The sequence below is a fragment of the Callorhinus ursinus genome, unplaced genomic scaffold (assembly GCF_003265705.2).
Source record: "Callorhinus ursinus isolate GAN/ISIS: 27379988/994484 unplaced genomic scaffold, GSC_fseal_2.0 scaffold20, whole genome shotgun sequence".
In the NCBI taxonomy this organism is placed as follows: domain Eukaryota; kingdom Metazoa; phylum Chordata; class Mammalia; order Carnivora; family Otariidae; genus Callorhinus; species Callorhinus ursinus.
In genome coordinates this window covers 21,096,671-21,114,234 of record NW_027397082.1, presented here as the reverse complement: position 1 = coordinate 21,114,234, position 17,564 = coordinate 21,096,671, and the positions used below count along the sequence as shown (strand labels likewise).

Genomic DNA, 17,564 nt, shown 5'->3' with positions numbered 1-17,564 from the left:
TTTCTCCATGTCTTCTCCAATATGTATTCTTTTTACTTTCTCCAATATTTATTCTTGCATATTTTTTTTATTTTGACCATCCCAATGCATATGAAGTGGTATCTCATTGTGATTTTGATTTGCATTTCCTTAATGACTAATGATACTAGGCATCCATTCTTGTGCTTACTGGCCATTTGCATATCTTCATTGGAGAAATGCCATTTCAAGTTCCTTTTGCTCATTTTTAAAATAAGCTATCTGTCTTTTTATTGTTAATTTGTAAGAGTTCTTTATATATATCTTGGATACAAGTCACTTATCAGTTACATGACTTGCAAATATTTTCTCCCATTCTGTATTTTCACATTCTTGATAGTACCATTTGATACACAAAACTTCTTAATTTTGCTGAGGTCCAGTTAATCAATGTTTTCTTTTATCACTTATGTTTTTAGTGCTATACCTAAGAAATCACTGTCTAACCTTTACTGGACTTAATTTCAGCAATTATAAATTTAGTTTCAAAAAATATCTTTTTGTTCTCTTTGTACCTTTTTTTCATAGAAATATGTTTTTATTCTGCAAGTACAATATCTTCCTATATCTTTATAAGGATACTAATTTCAAATTTTTATTTTTAAAATTCTTTTTTTTTTTAAAGATTTTATTTATTTATTTGAGAGAGCGAGCACAAAGGAGAAGTGAGAGGGAGAAGCAGACTCCCTGTTGAGCTGAGAGCCCGACGTGGAGCTTGATCCCAGGACCCCGAGATCATGACCTGAGCCGAAGGCAGATGCTCAACAGACTGAGCCACCCAGGCACCCTATTTTTAAAATTCCGGTCTTGAACTATAATTCTTCCTGGGTCAATTTATTTATTTATTTATCTTGGGTTTTCTCTTTCACGCTACTGGTTTCCTTCTTATGTCTTGTGATCTTTGGCTATCTATTCATATTTAAAAATTGGGGATAAGTAGATTCTTCTAGGTAGCAGGTACAGAATTTTCTCAGCTGTTGAATATTTAGGCTTTTTAGATAAGTCTTTCCTTGCTAGGATCTCTATTTTGTTGGCAGAGCTTGTTCACCACACACTTCACTTTAGAGAGGGAGTAAGGTAGTACACAGACAGCCTTTGGGCTATATCTGGCAGTGCTTTATCTCAGTGTTTTACTCTGCAGGAACAACTCCAGTTTAGCAATACTAGCTTATCCCTAGGCAATCCCTTCAATTTCTTTGGTAAAGGCTCCTAAATCTTGGGTTGGGATTTGCTCAGAGATAATAGATTGAGCTGTCTTTACTCTGTATGGGCAGTGTAGAGGACTTAAAATGATGGAGGGGAGAGCTGAGCTGTAAGTGTAGTTTCACTGCAGACAGACTTTTATATAAACCCCTTGGCTTGGTCTCCCTTTCTCACCCCAACTGTTCCTGACTCTCAGGCTATCTGCTAGGTGGACTGGCTATCTTTTCCCAGAGCCTATGTTCTCTGGGTTGCCACTTCCTCACTCTTCTTAATCTGTCAACAGCCTTCCACCTGTTTTATAGAAATCTGTCAAAATCTCTCATCTGCTTATGATCCCTCTTTTGTGTGTTTGTTATTATGGATTTATTCTTTATCAATTTTTAATAGGAGCTGGGATGGTGGTTCCAAGAAGAAGTGGAGCTGGTGCTCAGATCACTATCCTGAACTTGAAGCATACCCAAAATTTTTTAAAGCCACCTTTTGTTGCTCCAGGGATTATATTCCCTGAATATGAATGTGTGTTCATCTTGGTGTTACTTCCTTTTGAAAAGCTCCCTTTTCTGCATGTGATGGCCCTTGAAAGAAGATGTTAACTGTCCAAAAGGAGGAAGTCATCCTTTATTAATTCTCTCACCCCACTTTGCTGAGATATCCATCAATAAATCATATCTGCCCTAACTTCTATCTCTTCTGCCATTACCTTAACCCAATCTACCGTCATCTTGTAATGAAATGGTATTCTTACTGAGCTCTTTTGATCCCTTACTTTTGTACCTTGAAATCTCTTTGGCACAGAGAATAGAGTAGACTCTAGGGTATGTCACTGCTCTTACAAAAACTCTGTAATGGTTTTCCATTGCTTATAGAATAAAATATACAACTTCTTTACCATGGTACACATAGTCCCAGTAACAATCCTGTTCTGGCCTATCTGTGTGTTCTCACTTTCTGCCATTCTCCTCTGGCTCACTATACTGCCCATCTCTCTATTCCTCAACTGCCGTACCCTTACTTCGGATTCAGGACATTGACAAAAATGGCCTAGAACTTCAACCTAGAACTTTCTTTTCTCTACTCTAATATGAAATAGGTGTTCAATAAATATTTACTGAGAGGAGATTTAGTTGTCATCTCACTAGGGATGTGAAGGCCTCAAAAAAGCCCCAGGAAACACACTTTCAGTGAATATCTGCTTTTCTTGACACTGCCACACCGGCAACAAAATAGATTAGCTCCTTACTCTATAGCAGATACAGCAATACACTCCAAATAAGTTAAAGGAGACTAACACTGAAAATTAAAACATTAGGAAGCCTAGATGGAAATGAAATAGTAACTTTATCCTAAATGTGTAAGGGAAGAAGCAGAAAAGACTATCAACAAGAAAGCAGACAAGAACAATTATAATAAAAATGAACTTCTGAAACAATATGTTTCAAAGTAATAAGAAAAGCAATAGATTAAGATAAAATTGTCATTATATAGATGATGCATACAAGTTTACAAAAGAAAAAGAGAAAACTGATATAATCCTAAAAAACAATTCTTACCCTTCTAGATAAAAAAAATCACTGACTAGGGATGCCTGGGTGGTTCAGTTGGTTAAGCGTCTGCCTTCAGCTCAGGTTGTAATCCCAGGGTCCTAGGATCGAGTTTCACATTGGGCTCCCTGCTCTGTGGGAAGCCTGCTTCTCCCTCTGCTTGTGTGCTCTCTCTCTCTCTGACAAATAAATAAATAAAATCTTAAAAAAAAAAAAAAGATCACTGACTAAAAATGGCCAGTTCACAAATAAGGAAATGAAATAATAAAACAAGCATTTTATTAAGTACTTCCCATATGCTAGTCCTGAAGAAATAAACATGAAGATTCTATCTCATAGTGGAGTTATATCTTAGTTATATCTTAATTGGGAAGATAATTCTGTTTAGTCCTGCAACTACCTAAGTAAAAAAGCTTAAAATCGGTTCTCTGAAACTAAAGCTAATCATTATGATTTATATAAATCACTATAATTTATTTAAATCACTATACAATGATTTACAATGCTTCACAATTACATTTGTGCATACTGTTTTCAGATCAGATGAATTTAGAACCATCAGTTGAATAAGACCGTATTCATTCAATAAGCATTTATAAGACACCTACTATATTCTAAATGAATAAAACATAGACTAGGTCCTGGTCCCAGTTCACAGTCTATCAGGGAAGGCAGATATGTAAGTAAATAATTTATCATCAATTTGATAAGTGCTAGAGAAAAAAATAAACAAAATGCTATTATAAGGACAGAGGAGGTGATAAAAAATCTTGCCTGAGGATGTCAGAGAAGACTTGTTGAAAAGAGGAAAAATGAGAGGAGAGTGATATTCCAAAGAAAATGACACAAACTAAAAAGGGGCAAAGGTAAAAAGTGTATAGTGTCTTCCAAAATTTACATATACTTTGATGTAGCTAAGGGCAGTTTGTGCACAGGGGTATAGCTGATTACTAGGGGCAAAGTGAGGCAGGTCCTGGACCCTACAGGCCAGGGGTGCACATGAAAGCATTTGGACTTCAAGCAAGAGTGATTTGACCACATGTTGTATTTTTTTAAACAACTACTCAGAAAATCTATATGGAGAAATTATTAAGAGTCTGAGACTAGATATAGAGAAACCATTCAGGAGGAAGAAAGGTTTAAAAGAAAAATGAAAAGAAGATGGGATGTGAATGATACTAAGAAGTCAGAAATAACAGAACTTAATAACTAACTAATGGACTATGTGAACAAAGGAGAGGAATGAAAATAAAATGGCCTCCCGGTCTGTATCTCAGGCAAAATCGTTATAGTGTCATTAACCAAACCTGGGATGGGGGAAAGGAGACAACATAAGGTTTTAGAAAATGTTCAGTTCCCTTCATAGTTAACAGAATTCAAATTTAAACATCCATGAGGCACAGTCTTGCATTAATTAAAATAGAGTAAATTAATAAAAATATAATCACTGCTGTGGGGTATTGGGGGAAAAGATACACTAATACATTGCTGCCCTACAACCTGGTGAAGTCGTTCTGAAAAGAAACTTGGCAACAAATATAAAAGCCATAAAAATTATCATGTTCTTTGACCCAGAAACACAACTTTTTGGAATATAGCCCAAGGATATAATTCAAAAGAAATAAAAAACCTATTTGTATAAAGATGTTTACAGCTGTGCTATATATTACAGACAAAAACTGGAAACAGCCCAAATGCCCAACAGTGAGGGAATGTGTAAGCAGACTTTGGTACATTAATGCAATGGGGTATTTTATTGCTATTAAGAATGACAAATATGAGAACTATGTAGAAATAAAAAAGGGCAATATAAAGCAATAAGTAAAAAATGCAGAACTCAAAATGATGCATATAGAATGATCATAACGATGTAAAATTATGTCTGTATTACCAGGAGTATTGGAAAAGACTACAGAGCTGGTAATTTAGAGTGCTGACATTTTTGTTATTGTTGGTTGAGTTGCTGGGAATATTTATGTGTTTCAAGTTATAATTCACTGTATATTTAGTACATACACATCAAGAAAGATAAATCTCCATTTTTTTCTGGCACATAAAATTTTTAAAAGTGCTCATCAGTACCTTTCCTTTCTCTAAGTGATTTTCTCTAATCTCTTGAGTCCTATTAATTTTTGGATGTATGAGGAAGTGGACTCCATCCATACTCCATGACCTTCTAACTCAATCAAATCCCACCCCTTATGGTTATTCATAGCACCATGTACCTTTCCTTGGTATTGTCTTAGTTTTAAGATCAGTTAATTAATGTTTACATCTCCCCTACCATATTGTATGCTCCATGAAGGCAGAGAAAGTATCTGGTTTTGTTTATTACTACATTTCTAGTTCCTAATGTAATACCCAGAACATTGCAGTTACTCAAGAAACATTTGTAGGATGAATGAATGATTGACCCTGTAGGTCATGTTACTGAGAGGGCATTGTCAGTTCCATGAAGATACACTGATCAAATCATTAAAGAAAAAGGACAATCCAAAAGAATAGCTACATGGATTAAAATGATAGTTATTGGCCTTGCTTTATTATGTATTAGGAACTATGAATAAAGTTCTATACATGTGGTTCTTATCCCTTAGTTGTAACACATAAAATGAAATCAATCTCTCCATCTCCATCACACACACACACACACACACACACACACACACACACACACACAGTAATTTCAAAGTTCAGTTAAAGTATGCAAAAGGAAACCAAGAGCTGCATTTGTGGGTAGGGACCAAGGTCATGAAATTGCTGTGTGAAAAAAAGGGAAAGTTGCTCCTGAAAGAAAAGGGTGGAAAAGGACAGGAGCTGAACTAAGGGCTTAGGGATTCTTTTGTAAAAAGGAAAATGCCTAAAATTAAATTTTGGGTCATTAATGTTGTTACAGTGCAAATCCATATGCCTTCCCAAACCTTCAGTGATGTCTGCTATGTTCATTACCTTAGATCAAGACTAAGCTACCCTAAAAGGGAGGACAGAGTTATAAGAGCCGTCAAGCCACAAGGGCCATCTTGGAGGTTGGCCAAAAGTTTCTCTCCTCTGATAATCAATATTTATCTAACCTCATTTGGAATGTATATCTCACTGGAAAATGTCTTACTCATCTTTCAATTTTCAGGAAGAACCATACCTATTCCAGAGTATGACAGGATTGCACATGACAGGGTGTCTTGGTGTATACTCTGCTCCCGGGGAACTCCTGACTCTCCAACTTCATAGTTCCCACCCTTTCTGCTCCAGTCACATCTCCGCTTTAGGTCTTGGATCAACATACGGCTTCAGTCTTCCTCATACCATTCCCTCAGACATTCCTTCTGACTCTGTATAACTGAATCTAACCTGCATGGATTCAATCTGGGCTGGCCCTCCAACAGGACTGGGCAGAGAGCATTTAACATAGTGCCTCAGCCATAACCAGTGCTTAAAAAAGATTATTAGATTCAGTCAAAATTAATTAAATATGGTAACAATTCTAATGCTTTAATCTACAAGTAGCAGTAGTGTTTCTCAACTTTTTAATCCAGCTATACTGGCCAGGGTTTTGTCAAGCTTTACTTTCTAGAAGTGGTCATAAGAATAGAGTAATAATATTTTGACTTTTAAAAAATATAAAATGCAGATGAAATGCTGTAATATTAAATGTGCTTTTTAAAACAATGTAATCCCTTCCAACCTGCCCAGGAGATGGTGATATCCTTCCCCAATTTCACCACCTTCTGCTGACTATGGGAGGCCTGGAGAGATGCAAAGCTCTTCTGCTGTTTGATGGAGAATCACTGATATAGAACTGGGGAAGTCACTGTGAAAAAAGTCTCTCTATCTTTCTTAAGACCACAAATAACCAGGAAAAATATAAATACATTAATTCATTATATTTATGAATAGTCTTATAAGAACTGCTAAAAAATATGACCTACCCATCTAGGAGGGCGATGACGTTCTTCCTGGGTCTCCCAATATTAGGACCGTACAAGCTGGCTCTGGAGTAAATCCGGATGGGTTGCAACAGGCTCTTCAGCTGGATGTAATCCTTTCCCAACTGGCTGCCATTTACCGCCCGGCCATGCATGGTTCGATAGTTATTTGGCTCTAGATTAAAAGCAGACATGCAAGTCAGAGTTGAGAAGGGTAAGGCTCTGCCAACCCTTTCCTGTTCACAGATCTTTCTGCCTTTTTCTTAACAACGTGAATAAAACAACCAAAAAAGAGAGTGTAAGCTAGTTTAACTTGAGGAACCATTATAACAAAAAGTTAAGTGCCATTTTAGCATTCTACTCATTTTCAAACTAATCTTCACATAAGATCACCTAATCCACAAGAGAGAGACCATGCTGATTTTTGGGTGATACTTTATAATGAATGGTCTACTGGGCTGAATAGTGTCTCCCAAAGTTCATGTCTACCTGTAACTTCAGAATGTGACCTTATTTGGAAATAGAGTCTTTGAAGATGTAGTTAAGATGAGGTCATATGGGATTAGGGCGTGCCCTAAATCCAGTGCCTGGTGTCTTTATAAAAAAAACGAACGGAGAGGGAGATCCAGGTACACAGACACACTGGGAAGAGGGCCATGTGTCGACGGAGGCAAAGATTGGAAGAATGCTGCTATTCCAAGGATTGCTGGCAGCAGCTACTAAAAGCTGAGAAAGAGGCATGGAATAGATTCTCCCTCAGAGCCTCCAGAAGGAATCAACACTGGCAATACTCTGATTTCAAGCTTCTGGTTCCCTGAACTGTGAGAGAATACATTTCTGTTGTTTTACACCACTGAGCTTACGGTAATTTGTTATGAACAGGCTTAGGAAACTGAGACAAATGGTGAGAAAGGAAAGTTTTATAAAGATGGCCATTGTATCAAAAAGAAAAATCTTAATGTTTAATAACAAAGTGGCTGGGTGAAATAATTTAGAGCACAACACCCTCCCTCAGTTTCTATTAACTTGGTAGTTCTAAAAGGGCAAGGAAAGTCCTAAAAACCAGCAACTCCACTGCTGGAGGGAGCTAACTTGATTTGGAATTAAGCACATGCTCCAAGTAGGGCAGATACTTTGGCTACCTTGAGATTTTGTAGTGTCAAGAAATTGACCAGCAGACCTGCAAAAAATTTAACAGGGAGATTTGGGGAATAAGAGACACAGTGGGCCTTGATAAGCTCACACATACGACATTGCTTTCACCACCATGTCTCCTGACTTAAAAATAGTTTATGTGGAGTTAATGTTACTCCCTTCACCATATTCTACATGGTTTCCTCAGTGTAAAATGTCCAGTACATGCAGGACCACATCTCCGTATGTGACCAGACCCACTAATTAAATATAAGTAACTCAGCTACTCCACTCTCAGATGGACAGCCCCACTCTTGAAGATCTGTAATTTAAATGCATACCCCTTGTTGTCTGGAAGGCTGTGTATGCTCAGGAGAGACTGGAGAGGGCACTAACTATCCATGTACTCGCAGATGAATGTGAAACCTAGCACATTTATAAAGGAGACAATGAGAAGGCATGCCAGAAAAGAAAAGCCAGTGAGAATTATAAACTGTTTAAATTTGGAATCTGTTCTCCAACTCACACACAGATCCACTAGCAAAGGATGGAAGCCTTACTGGTGCAAAGTAAGCACAGCCTCTAATCAATCATTGTCTAACATTAAGCTGTGCTGACTCAGGGACAACCTCTAGGAAGCTGGCCTTAAGAAATGATTAAAAAATAGAAAAACTTAAGATATATCAGCATCTACACAATGCAAGAGAGACAGACTCTACAGAATTAGTCCACGTAAGTCACTAAACAAACAAACAAGCAAAAAAGAAACAACAAAAACAGCCTCTGGGATGGAGGATTCAGAATCCAGAGTTGTTCCAACATATTACCTAAAATGTAAATTTTCAACAACAACAAATATTACAGCATGCAAAGAAATAGGATAGAGTGACCCATAAGCAAGTAAAAAAGCAGTCAACAGAAACTTTCTCCGAAGGGGCCCAAATGTTAGACTTCATGGGCAAGGAATTCAGAACTATTATTATAAATATGTTCAAAGAGAGAACAGGAACAATAAAAAATTAAAGGAAAGTATGATTGTATTGACCAATCAAATATAAATGAAGAGATAAAAATTATAAAAAATTATCAAATGGAAATTTTGGAACTGAAATGATTTTCACATACAGAGGAACACAAGGAAATTATCAGCTGAATTTTTACCAGAAATAATGCAGGCCAGAAGACTACAGGATGACATATTCAAAATGCTAAATAAAAAAAAATGTCAGCCAAGAATTCTATATGTAGCAATCTATCCTTCAAAACTGAAAGCAAAATTTAAACCTTAACCAGAAAAACAAAGGACAGAATTTGTTGTGAGAAAATCTGCCTTACAAGGAATGAGAAATGAAGTCTTTCAGTTTGAAAGGAAATGACACCAGATGGTGACTCAAAACGGCACAAAGAAATAGAGATCACCAGTAATGGCGGTTGCATAGGTAAATATAAAAGACAGTTGAAAATATCCATTACTCTTTTCTTTTCTTTTTTTTAAATAAAGATTTTATTTATTTATTTGACAGAGAGAGAGAGAGACAGCGAGCTCGAGAGCACAAGCAGGGGGAGTGGGAGAGGGAGAAGCAGGCCTCCTGCCGAGCAGGGAGCCCAATGCGGGGCTCGATCCCAGGACCCTGGGACTGAGACCTGAGCCAAAGTCAGACGCTTAACAGCTGAGCCACCCAGGCGCCCCTCCATTACTCTTAATTAATTTAAATAACAGTTACATAAAACAAAAATTACAAAACTGTGTTTTCGGGCTTATGACATATGAAAACATAATGTTTAAAATAATAATGGCATGAAGGAGGGGGAAATTGAGTTCTATGGAGCAAATTTTCTATAGTTACCTGGAATTAAGTTAGTATTACTCTAAAGTAGATTGTAATAAGTTCATATGTATTACAATAAGAAACTACTATGAAAATAAGTAAAACAAAATAAAAACAAAGAAATTAAAGTAATACCTTAGACAATATCTCTTCTGCATAAAAAAGTAGTACAGGGGAAACAGAAGAACAAAAAAATGAAATAAATGGAAAATAGCAAGATGGCAGATATAAATGCAACCATATCAACAATTACATTAAATGTAAATGGATTAAACACTCCAGTTAAAAGCAGAAATTGTCAGGTTGAATAAAAATCTAAGATCCAACTAAAGAGACAGACTCTAAAATAAAAGATACAAATAGATTGAAAGTAAAAGGATGAAGAAGATATGCCATGCAAACAGTAACCATAAGAGAGCTGGAATGACTATAATATCAGACAAAATAGACTTTTTAAGACAACAATATTTAAGACAACAATGTTACTAGAGATAATGTGGGGCATTTTATAATGATAAAAGGGTCAATTTGTTAGGAAGATATAACAGTTACAAACATAGACATACCAACAACAGAATACCAAAAGACATGAAGCAAAGTTAAAGACAAAAATAGAAAAGCCAGCAATAATAGGAGACTTCAATACCACATTCTCAGTAATCAGTAGAAAAACAAGACAGAAAATTAGCACTGATACAGAAAACACGAATAACACTATCAGCCAACTTGACCTGATTGATATCTCTACAGTACTCCACCCAACAACAGTAGGATACTCATTATTTTTTTAGTGCATATAGAGCGTCCTTCAGGACAGACCATACGGTAAACCATAAGACAAGTCTCATCTATTTAAAAGGATTAAATCATATAATGTATGTGCCCTGACCACAACAGAATTAAAATAGAATTCAACAGAAAGAAATTTGAGAAATCTATAAATATTTGGAAGTTAAACAAATAATCCATGAGTCAAAGAAATCACAAGGGGAATTAGAAAATATTTTTAATGAAATGAAAATGAAAATATAATGTGTAAAAACATATGGGATGACACCAAAGGCACAATCTATGAAAGAAATAATTGATGAGCTGTACTTCATTAAAATTAAAATCATTTGCTCTGCAAAACACAATGTTATGAGAATGAGAAGACAAGCCACAAACTGGGAGAAAATACTTGCAAAAGACACATCTCATAAACGACTGTTATCCAAAATATACAAAGAACTCTTAAAGTTTAGAAACAAACCACCTGATTTAAAAATGGGACAGACTCCAATAGACACCTCATCAAAGGAGATACACTGATGGCAAATAAAAATATGAAAAGATAAGCAAATTAAAAATATGTTCCACATATGTCATCAGGGAAAGGCAAATTAAAACAACAATTAAGGGCACCTGGGTAGCTCAGATGGTCGGGCATCTGCTCAGATCATGATCCCCGGGTCCTGGGATCAAGTCCCACATTGGGCTCCCTGCTCAGAGAGCAGTCTGCTTCTCCCTCTGCCCCTCCCACCTGCTCATGCTCTCTCTCTTGCTTGCTCGCTCTCTCTCTCTCTCAAGCAAATAAATTTTAAAAAATCTTAAAATAAAAAAATAATTAAAAAAAAACAATTAAATACCACTACATGCCTATTCGAATGGTCAAAATTTGTTAACACTGACAGGACTAAAAACTAGGTAGAATGTGGAGAAACAGGAATGCTCATTCATTGCTGGCAGGAATGAAAAATGATATGGTCACTTTGGAAGAGTTTGGTGGTTTCTTACAAAACAAAATATATTCTTACTATATGATGCAGCAATTGTGTTCCTTGTTATTTATGCAAAGGAGTTGAAATTTTGTCTTCACTTTTGTCTACACATGAATTTAAAGCAGCTGTATTCATAATTGCCACAACTTGGAAGAATGATTATGTCCTTCTGTAGGTGAATGGATAAATGAACTGTGGTACATCTACACAATGGGATATTATTCAGCACTAAAAAGAAATGAGGTAACAGCCATGAAAAGATATGGAAGAACCTTAAATGCATAACATTAAGTGAAAGAAGCCAATCTGAAGAGACCACATACTGTATAATTCCAACTATTTGACATTCTAGGAAAAACAAAATTAGGGACAGAGTGAAAAGAGTCATGGTTGGCAAAGTTCAGGGACAGGAAGGAGGGATAAACAGATGGATCATAGAGGATTTTTAGGACAGTAAAAACATTTTTATGACAACATAATGCTGGATATATGTCATTGTACATTTGTCCAAATCCACAGTATATTCACACTAAAGTGAACCATAATGTAAATTACAAACTTAGGGTGATTATGATGTATTATTGTAGGTTCACCAATTGTAAAAAATGCACCATTGTGGTGGGGGATGCTGACAGTGGGGTAGGCTATGCATGTATCAGAGCAGGGAATATATGGGAAATGTCTACCTTTCTTTCAATTTTGCTGTAAACCTAAAACTGCTCCCCCCCAAAAAAGTGTTAAAAAAGTGTAGAGACACAAAGAGACAGTAGGGATGCACAGAGAGAAGGCCACGTGAGAACATAGTGAGAGGCTGGACATCTGCAAACTAAGAAGAGAAGCTTCAGAAGAAACCAGATCTGCTGATACCGGCTGATCCTAGACTTTGGGCTTCCAGAACAGTGAGAAATTAAATTTTTGTTGTCTAGAAGAAAAAAAAGACTCCTATATTAGAAAAGAAGAAAGATCTCAAATTAATAATCTAAGCTTCTAACTTTAAAAAAAAGCAAAAAAAGAAGAGAAAACTAAACCCAAAGCAAGAAGGAATGAAATAAAAAAAATCAGAGTGGAAATTAATGATAATTTAAAAAATAGAGAAAACCAATAAAAGCAAAAGTTGGTTCTTTGAAAAGATCAACAAAACACATACTATTAGCTAAACTGACCAAGAAACGAAAGAAAGAAGTCACAGATTACCAAAATTAGGAATGAAAGAAGGAACGACACTAAGGACCTCACAGTAATTAAGAAGATAAGGGACTACTATGAACAACTTTATGCCATTAATTTAGACAACTTAGATGAAATGAAAGATTTTCAAGAAAGATACAAGTTATTAAAACCAACTCAAAAAGAAATAGAAAATCTGTATAGGCTTATAACAACAAAAGACATTGAATTAATCATTAAAATATTTCCACAAAGAAAGCCCAGACCTGATGGATTAATTGGTGAATTCTAACAAATATTTGAGGAAGAAATAATACCAAACCAATCCTTCATAAACTCTTCCAGAAAATGGAGGAAGAGGGAACACTTCTCAATTCATTTTATGAGGCCAATATTCCCCCGATACCAAAGTCAGACAAAGACATCACAAGAAAAGAAAATTACAGATGAATATTCCTCATAAATATAGATTCAAAAATCCCCAACAAAATAGTTACAGACTGAATCCAGTAATATATAAGAAGTATTACAATACAATGGCCAAGGGGGATATATACCAGGAATGCAAGACTGATTTAATATCAAAAATCCAACTAATGTAAAATATCATATAATGGAAGACCAAAAACACAGTATCATCTCAACAGGTGCAAAAAAAGAGGCATTTGGCAAAATCCAACACTTATTCCTGATAAATATTCTCAACAACTATGAATAGAAGGGAAATTCTTCAATCTGATAAATAGTACCAGAGAAAAACCTACATATTTAATGATGTAATACTGAATGTTTAATGGTAAAACATCATACTTAATAGTGAAATATTTAATGTTTTCCCCCTAAGACTGTGAACAAGCAGGAATGTGTATTCTTGCCACTTACATTCAACATTTGTGTTAGAGGTTCTAGCCAGTGTAGTCAGGCAAGGAAAGAAATAAAAAGTATCTAAACTGGATAGAAAGAAGTAAAACAGGCTTTATTCTCAGACAACATATCCTGTATATAGAAAACCCTAAACAACTCACACACACGGGGTGAAAAAACACAAGATCTACAAAACATGTTCAGCAAGTCTGGAGGATAAAAGATCAATATATAAAATCAATCGTATTTCTAAATGCCAGCAATGCACAATACATAAATAAAATTAAAATAATTCCATTAATAATTGCATGAAAAAGAAAAAAAATATTTAAGATTAAATTTCACAAAAAAGTGCAAAATTTGTACACTAAACTACAAAACACTGCTGAAATTAAAAATTGAATAAATGGGGAGATAATCCATGTTCATGGACATACTCAATATTCTTAAGATGGCAATTCTCCCCAAAATGATCTATAGATTCAATGCTATCTCTATTAAAATTCCAGCAGGCTTTGTTGAGGAAATAAAAAGCTGTGTGGAAATGCAAGCACCTAAGATAGCCAAAACAATTTTATTTTATTACTTTTTAAAGATTTTATTTATTTATTTGAGACAGAGAGAAAGAATGTGAGCACACAAGCTGGGGTGAGAGGCAGAGGGAGAGGGAGAAGCAGGCTCCCTGCTGAGGAAGGAGGCTGATGCAGTGCTTGATCCCAAGACCCTGGGACTGGGGCCTGAGCTGAAGGCAGCCACTCAGGCGCCCCAGTGAAAACAATTTTTAAAAAATAACAAAATTGGAGGATTTATACTTCCCATTTTCAAAACTCATTACAAAGCTATTGTAATCAAGACAATGTAGTGCTAGTATAAAGACAGACATACTGATCAGTGGAACAGAATTAGGAGTCGAGAAATAAATCCATTTTTGGTTGGTTTTTGACAAAAGTGTTAATAGAATACAATAGGGAAAGAATAGTCTTTTAAGTAGTTCTGGGACAACTTGATATCCACATGCAAAAGATTAATTTTTAGACTCTAGCTTCCTAACATACTCAAAATTAACTTGTAATGGATCTCATACCTAAATGTGAAAGCAAAAACTATAAAACTTTTAGAATATAGAAAAAATAACACTTTGTGGTTTGGGGTTAGGCAAAGAGATGATACCAAAAGTATGATCTGTAAAATGAAAAACTGACAAATTGAACTTTATCAAAATTCAAAACTTCTGTACTTCAAAAGATGCCATAAAAAAAGTGTAAAGAGAAGTTACAAACCAGGGAAAATATGTGCACATCATATATTTGACGAAGAACTCATATCCAGAATATATTTAAGACTTTTACAACTCAATAATAAAGTAACTTAATTAAAAGGGGAGAAGATTTGAGTAGACATTTCACCAAAAAAGATGTAAGAATGTCTGAAAAGCACATGAAAAGACACTCAACATCATTTGTCATTAGGGAAGTGCTAATTAAAGCCATATTAAGATACTACTTCAAATTCACTAGAATGGTTATAATCGGGCAGACATTGACAAGTGTTTCCAAAGATGTAGAAAAACTAAAACCCTTATACATTTCTAGTGAAAATGTAAAATGGTAGAGCTACTTAGGAAAATATTTGGCAGTGGGTAAAAAATAAACATAAACTTACAATATGAATTAGCAACCCTCCTCCCCTCCTAGGTATGTTCCTAGGAGAAATAAAAGCATATATCCACACAAAGACTTATATGTGAAAGTTTATAGCAGCATTATTTATCAAAGCCCAAAAGCAGAAACAATCCAGATGTCCATTATCTGGGAAATGGAAAAGCAAAATGGGATATACAGCCATACACTGGAATACTATTCAGCAATAAAAAGGAATGAGCTACTTTTACTTGCTACAATATGGATAAACTTCAAAAACATGCTAGGTGAAAGAAGTCAGATGCAAAAGACTATTATATGATCCAATTATATGAAATGTCCATAAAAGACAAATCTATAGATAGGAAACAGATTAGGGTTTCCTGAGATAGGACATGGTTACAGGGATTGATGGCAAGTGGAATGAGGGATCTTTTTGGAGTTATGGAAATGTTCTAAAATTGGACTTCAGAGATGTTTGCTCAAGTCTATAAATCTGATAATCGAATTGCAAAATGAAGAGGAAGGAAGGGAGAGCGAGAGGGGGAGAGGGGACAGGAGAAAGGGAGACGGGAGGATAGGAGGGGCGAAGGCAGGGGTACATTAGTTCATTGTTAGAAAACAATGGGATCAACTTGAATACTTCAGTTTGAATTACTAAAGGACAAACACGTTGTATGAGAGAACATAATGATGAACTGTTTTCAATCCTATTTATTATCTATCTTCTCTACTAGAATGTAGGCAGGGGTATTTATCTGTTATTTACTCTTATATCTCTCAAAACAAGCATAGTACCTTTGTACATATTAGGCAGTCAATAAATACTTGTTGAATGAAAGTTGAAGGAAGTGAAGAAAGCCAAGAAGTTTTAATACCATTAAAAAAAACCTCATAGGGTAGTAAAAAAAAGTGCCTCCTTTTCTGTTAGAAGTCCCAAGTTCCTGACATAGATTTAGCATTTACTGCTGCCTTTAGCAATTCTCTTTACCTTTTTCCATGTATTTCCTCACCTGCATAATATTTCCTTTATTAGGCTCTTGATTTAGCACTTTAAGGTCCAAATAGAAGAGTATTTGGACTTGCTGTGTAAACTAAATACTATGTAAATATAGGATGACAATATTGTTGACAATTACATATAAAGGTTTTTGTCACCAACCAGTGGCAGAAAATATGCACTGTATGCCCTTTAAAATAGAAAAGACAAACACAGTATTTTTCTTTTTTTTAGTAACAGCAGTATTGAGATATAATTTACATCTATACAATTCACCAAATTAATGTATATAATTCAATGGTTTTAAGTATATTTACACCATTGTGCAATCATCACAACAAATTTAAGAACATTTTTATCACCCCCAAAGAAACCTCAGGCCCTTTAGCAGTTCCCTCGCATCTCTGCCCCCACTAGCTCTGGGCAACCACTAATCTACTGTCTCTTTAGATTTACCTATTTTGGATGTTTTATATAAATATGTGTCTGGCTTTTTTCATTTAACATAATCTTTCAAGGTTCATCCGTGTTGTAGCATGTATTCATTCCTTTTTTTGTGACCAAATAATATTCCATCATATGGCTATACCACATTTTATTTATCCATTTATCAGTTGATGGACATTTGGGTTGTTTCTACTTTTTGGCTATCAGGAATAATGCTACTATGTATAAATTTTTCTGTGGACATATGTTTTCATTTCTCTTAAATATATACCTAGGAGTAGAATTGCTAAGTCATATAGGAACTCTATATTTAACTTTTTGAGGAACTGCCTGACTGTATTCCAAGGTGGCTACACCATTTCACATTCCCACCAGCAGTGGATGAGGGTTCTGATTTCTCCACATCCCTGCCAATAGTTGTTATCCTTTTTTTATCATGGGCATCCTAGTGGATGTGAAATACTATCTTATTGTGGTTTTGATTTGCTTTTCCCTGATGGCTAATAATGTTGAGCATCTTTTCATGTGTTTTTTATTTTGGCCTCTTGTATTTTTTCTTTGGAGAAATGTCTCTTCAGATCCTTTGGTCAATAGTATTCTTTTAACTGATTCTTGAGTTGTCCTTAATATGAAGTGAAACAACACAGCAAATGATATCCACAGTTCCAAGAAGCAGGTATGGATTCACTAAATCTACTGTACTTCACTATTTGATCTCTTCCTATTTAGATCAATTCAGTGGCCAAATATCCTAAGTGTTTTCTGGGCCAGTACCCTACAGATGGTCTAACTGAGGCTGTTCCAGGCCAACTTATTTTTTATCTTGTCAATTCAGAGGAAATAACAGCCTACTTACCATTTCCCAGTTCCCAAGAAATGTTGTACTTTTTGCTGGCACTGTACTTCAACAGACTCAGGGCACTAGAACTGTTCCAGGAGTTATTGGGATTACGACGCAGTGCATTTAGTGCAAATATCAGGTGGAGTCCAGAGCAATCAGCAAAATTATAAAGTTTGTCTAGAGACCTGGCTGGGAAG

General features: G+C 35.5%; 1 protein-coding gene across 1 annotated transcript in view; it reads right to left on the bottom strand.

Moving 5' to 3' along the window:
• Positions 1 to 17,564, bottom strand: part of HPSE2 (heparanase 2 (inactive)) — a 681,364-nt gene that overhangs the window by 238,633 nt on the left and 425,167 nt on the right. Inside the window, exons 4-5 of the mRNA XM_025880833.1 lie at positions 17,383 to 17,556; positions 6,689 to 6,860 (exon numbers count right to left, since the gene is read on the bottom strand). Coding sequence (XP_025736618.1) covers positions 6,689 to 6,860; positions 17,383 to 17,556 — 346 coding nt within the window. The remainder of the gene's footprint in view (positions 1 to 6,688; positions 6,861 to 17,382; positions 17,557 to 17,564) is intronic.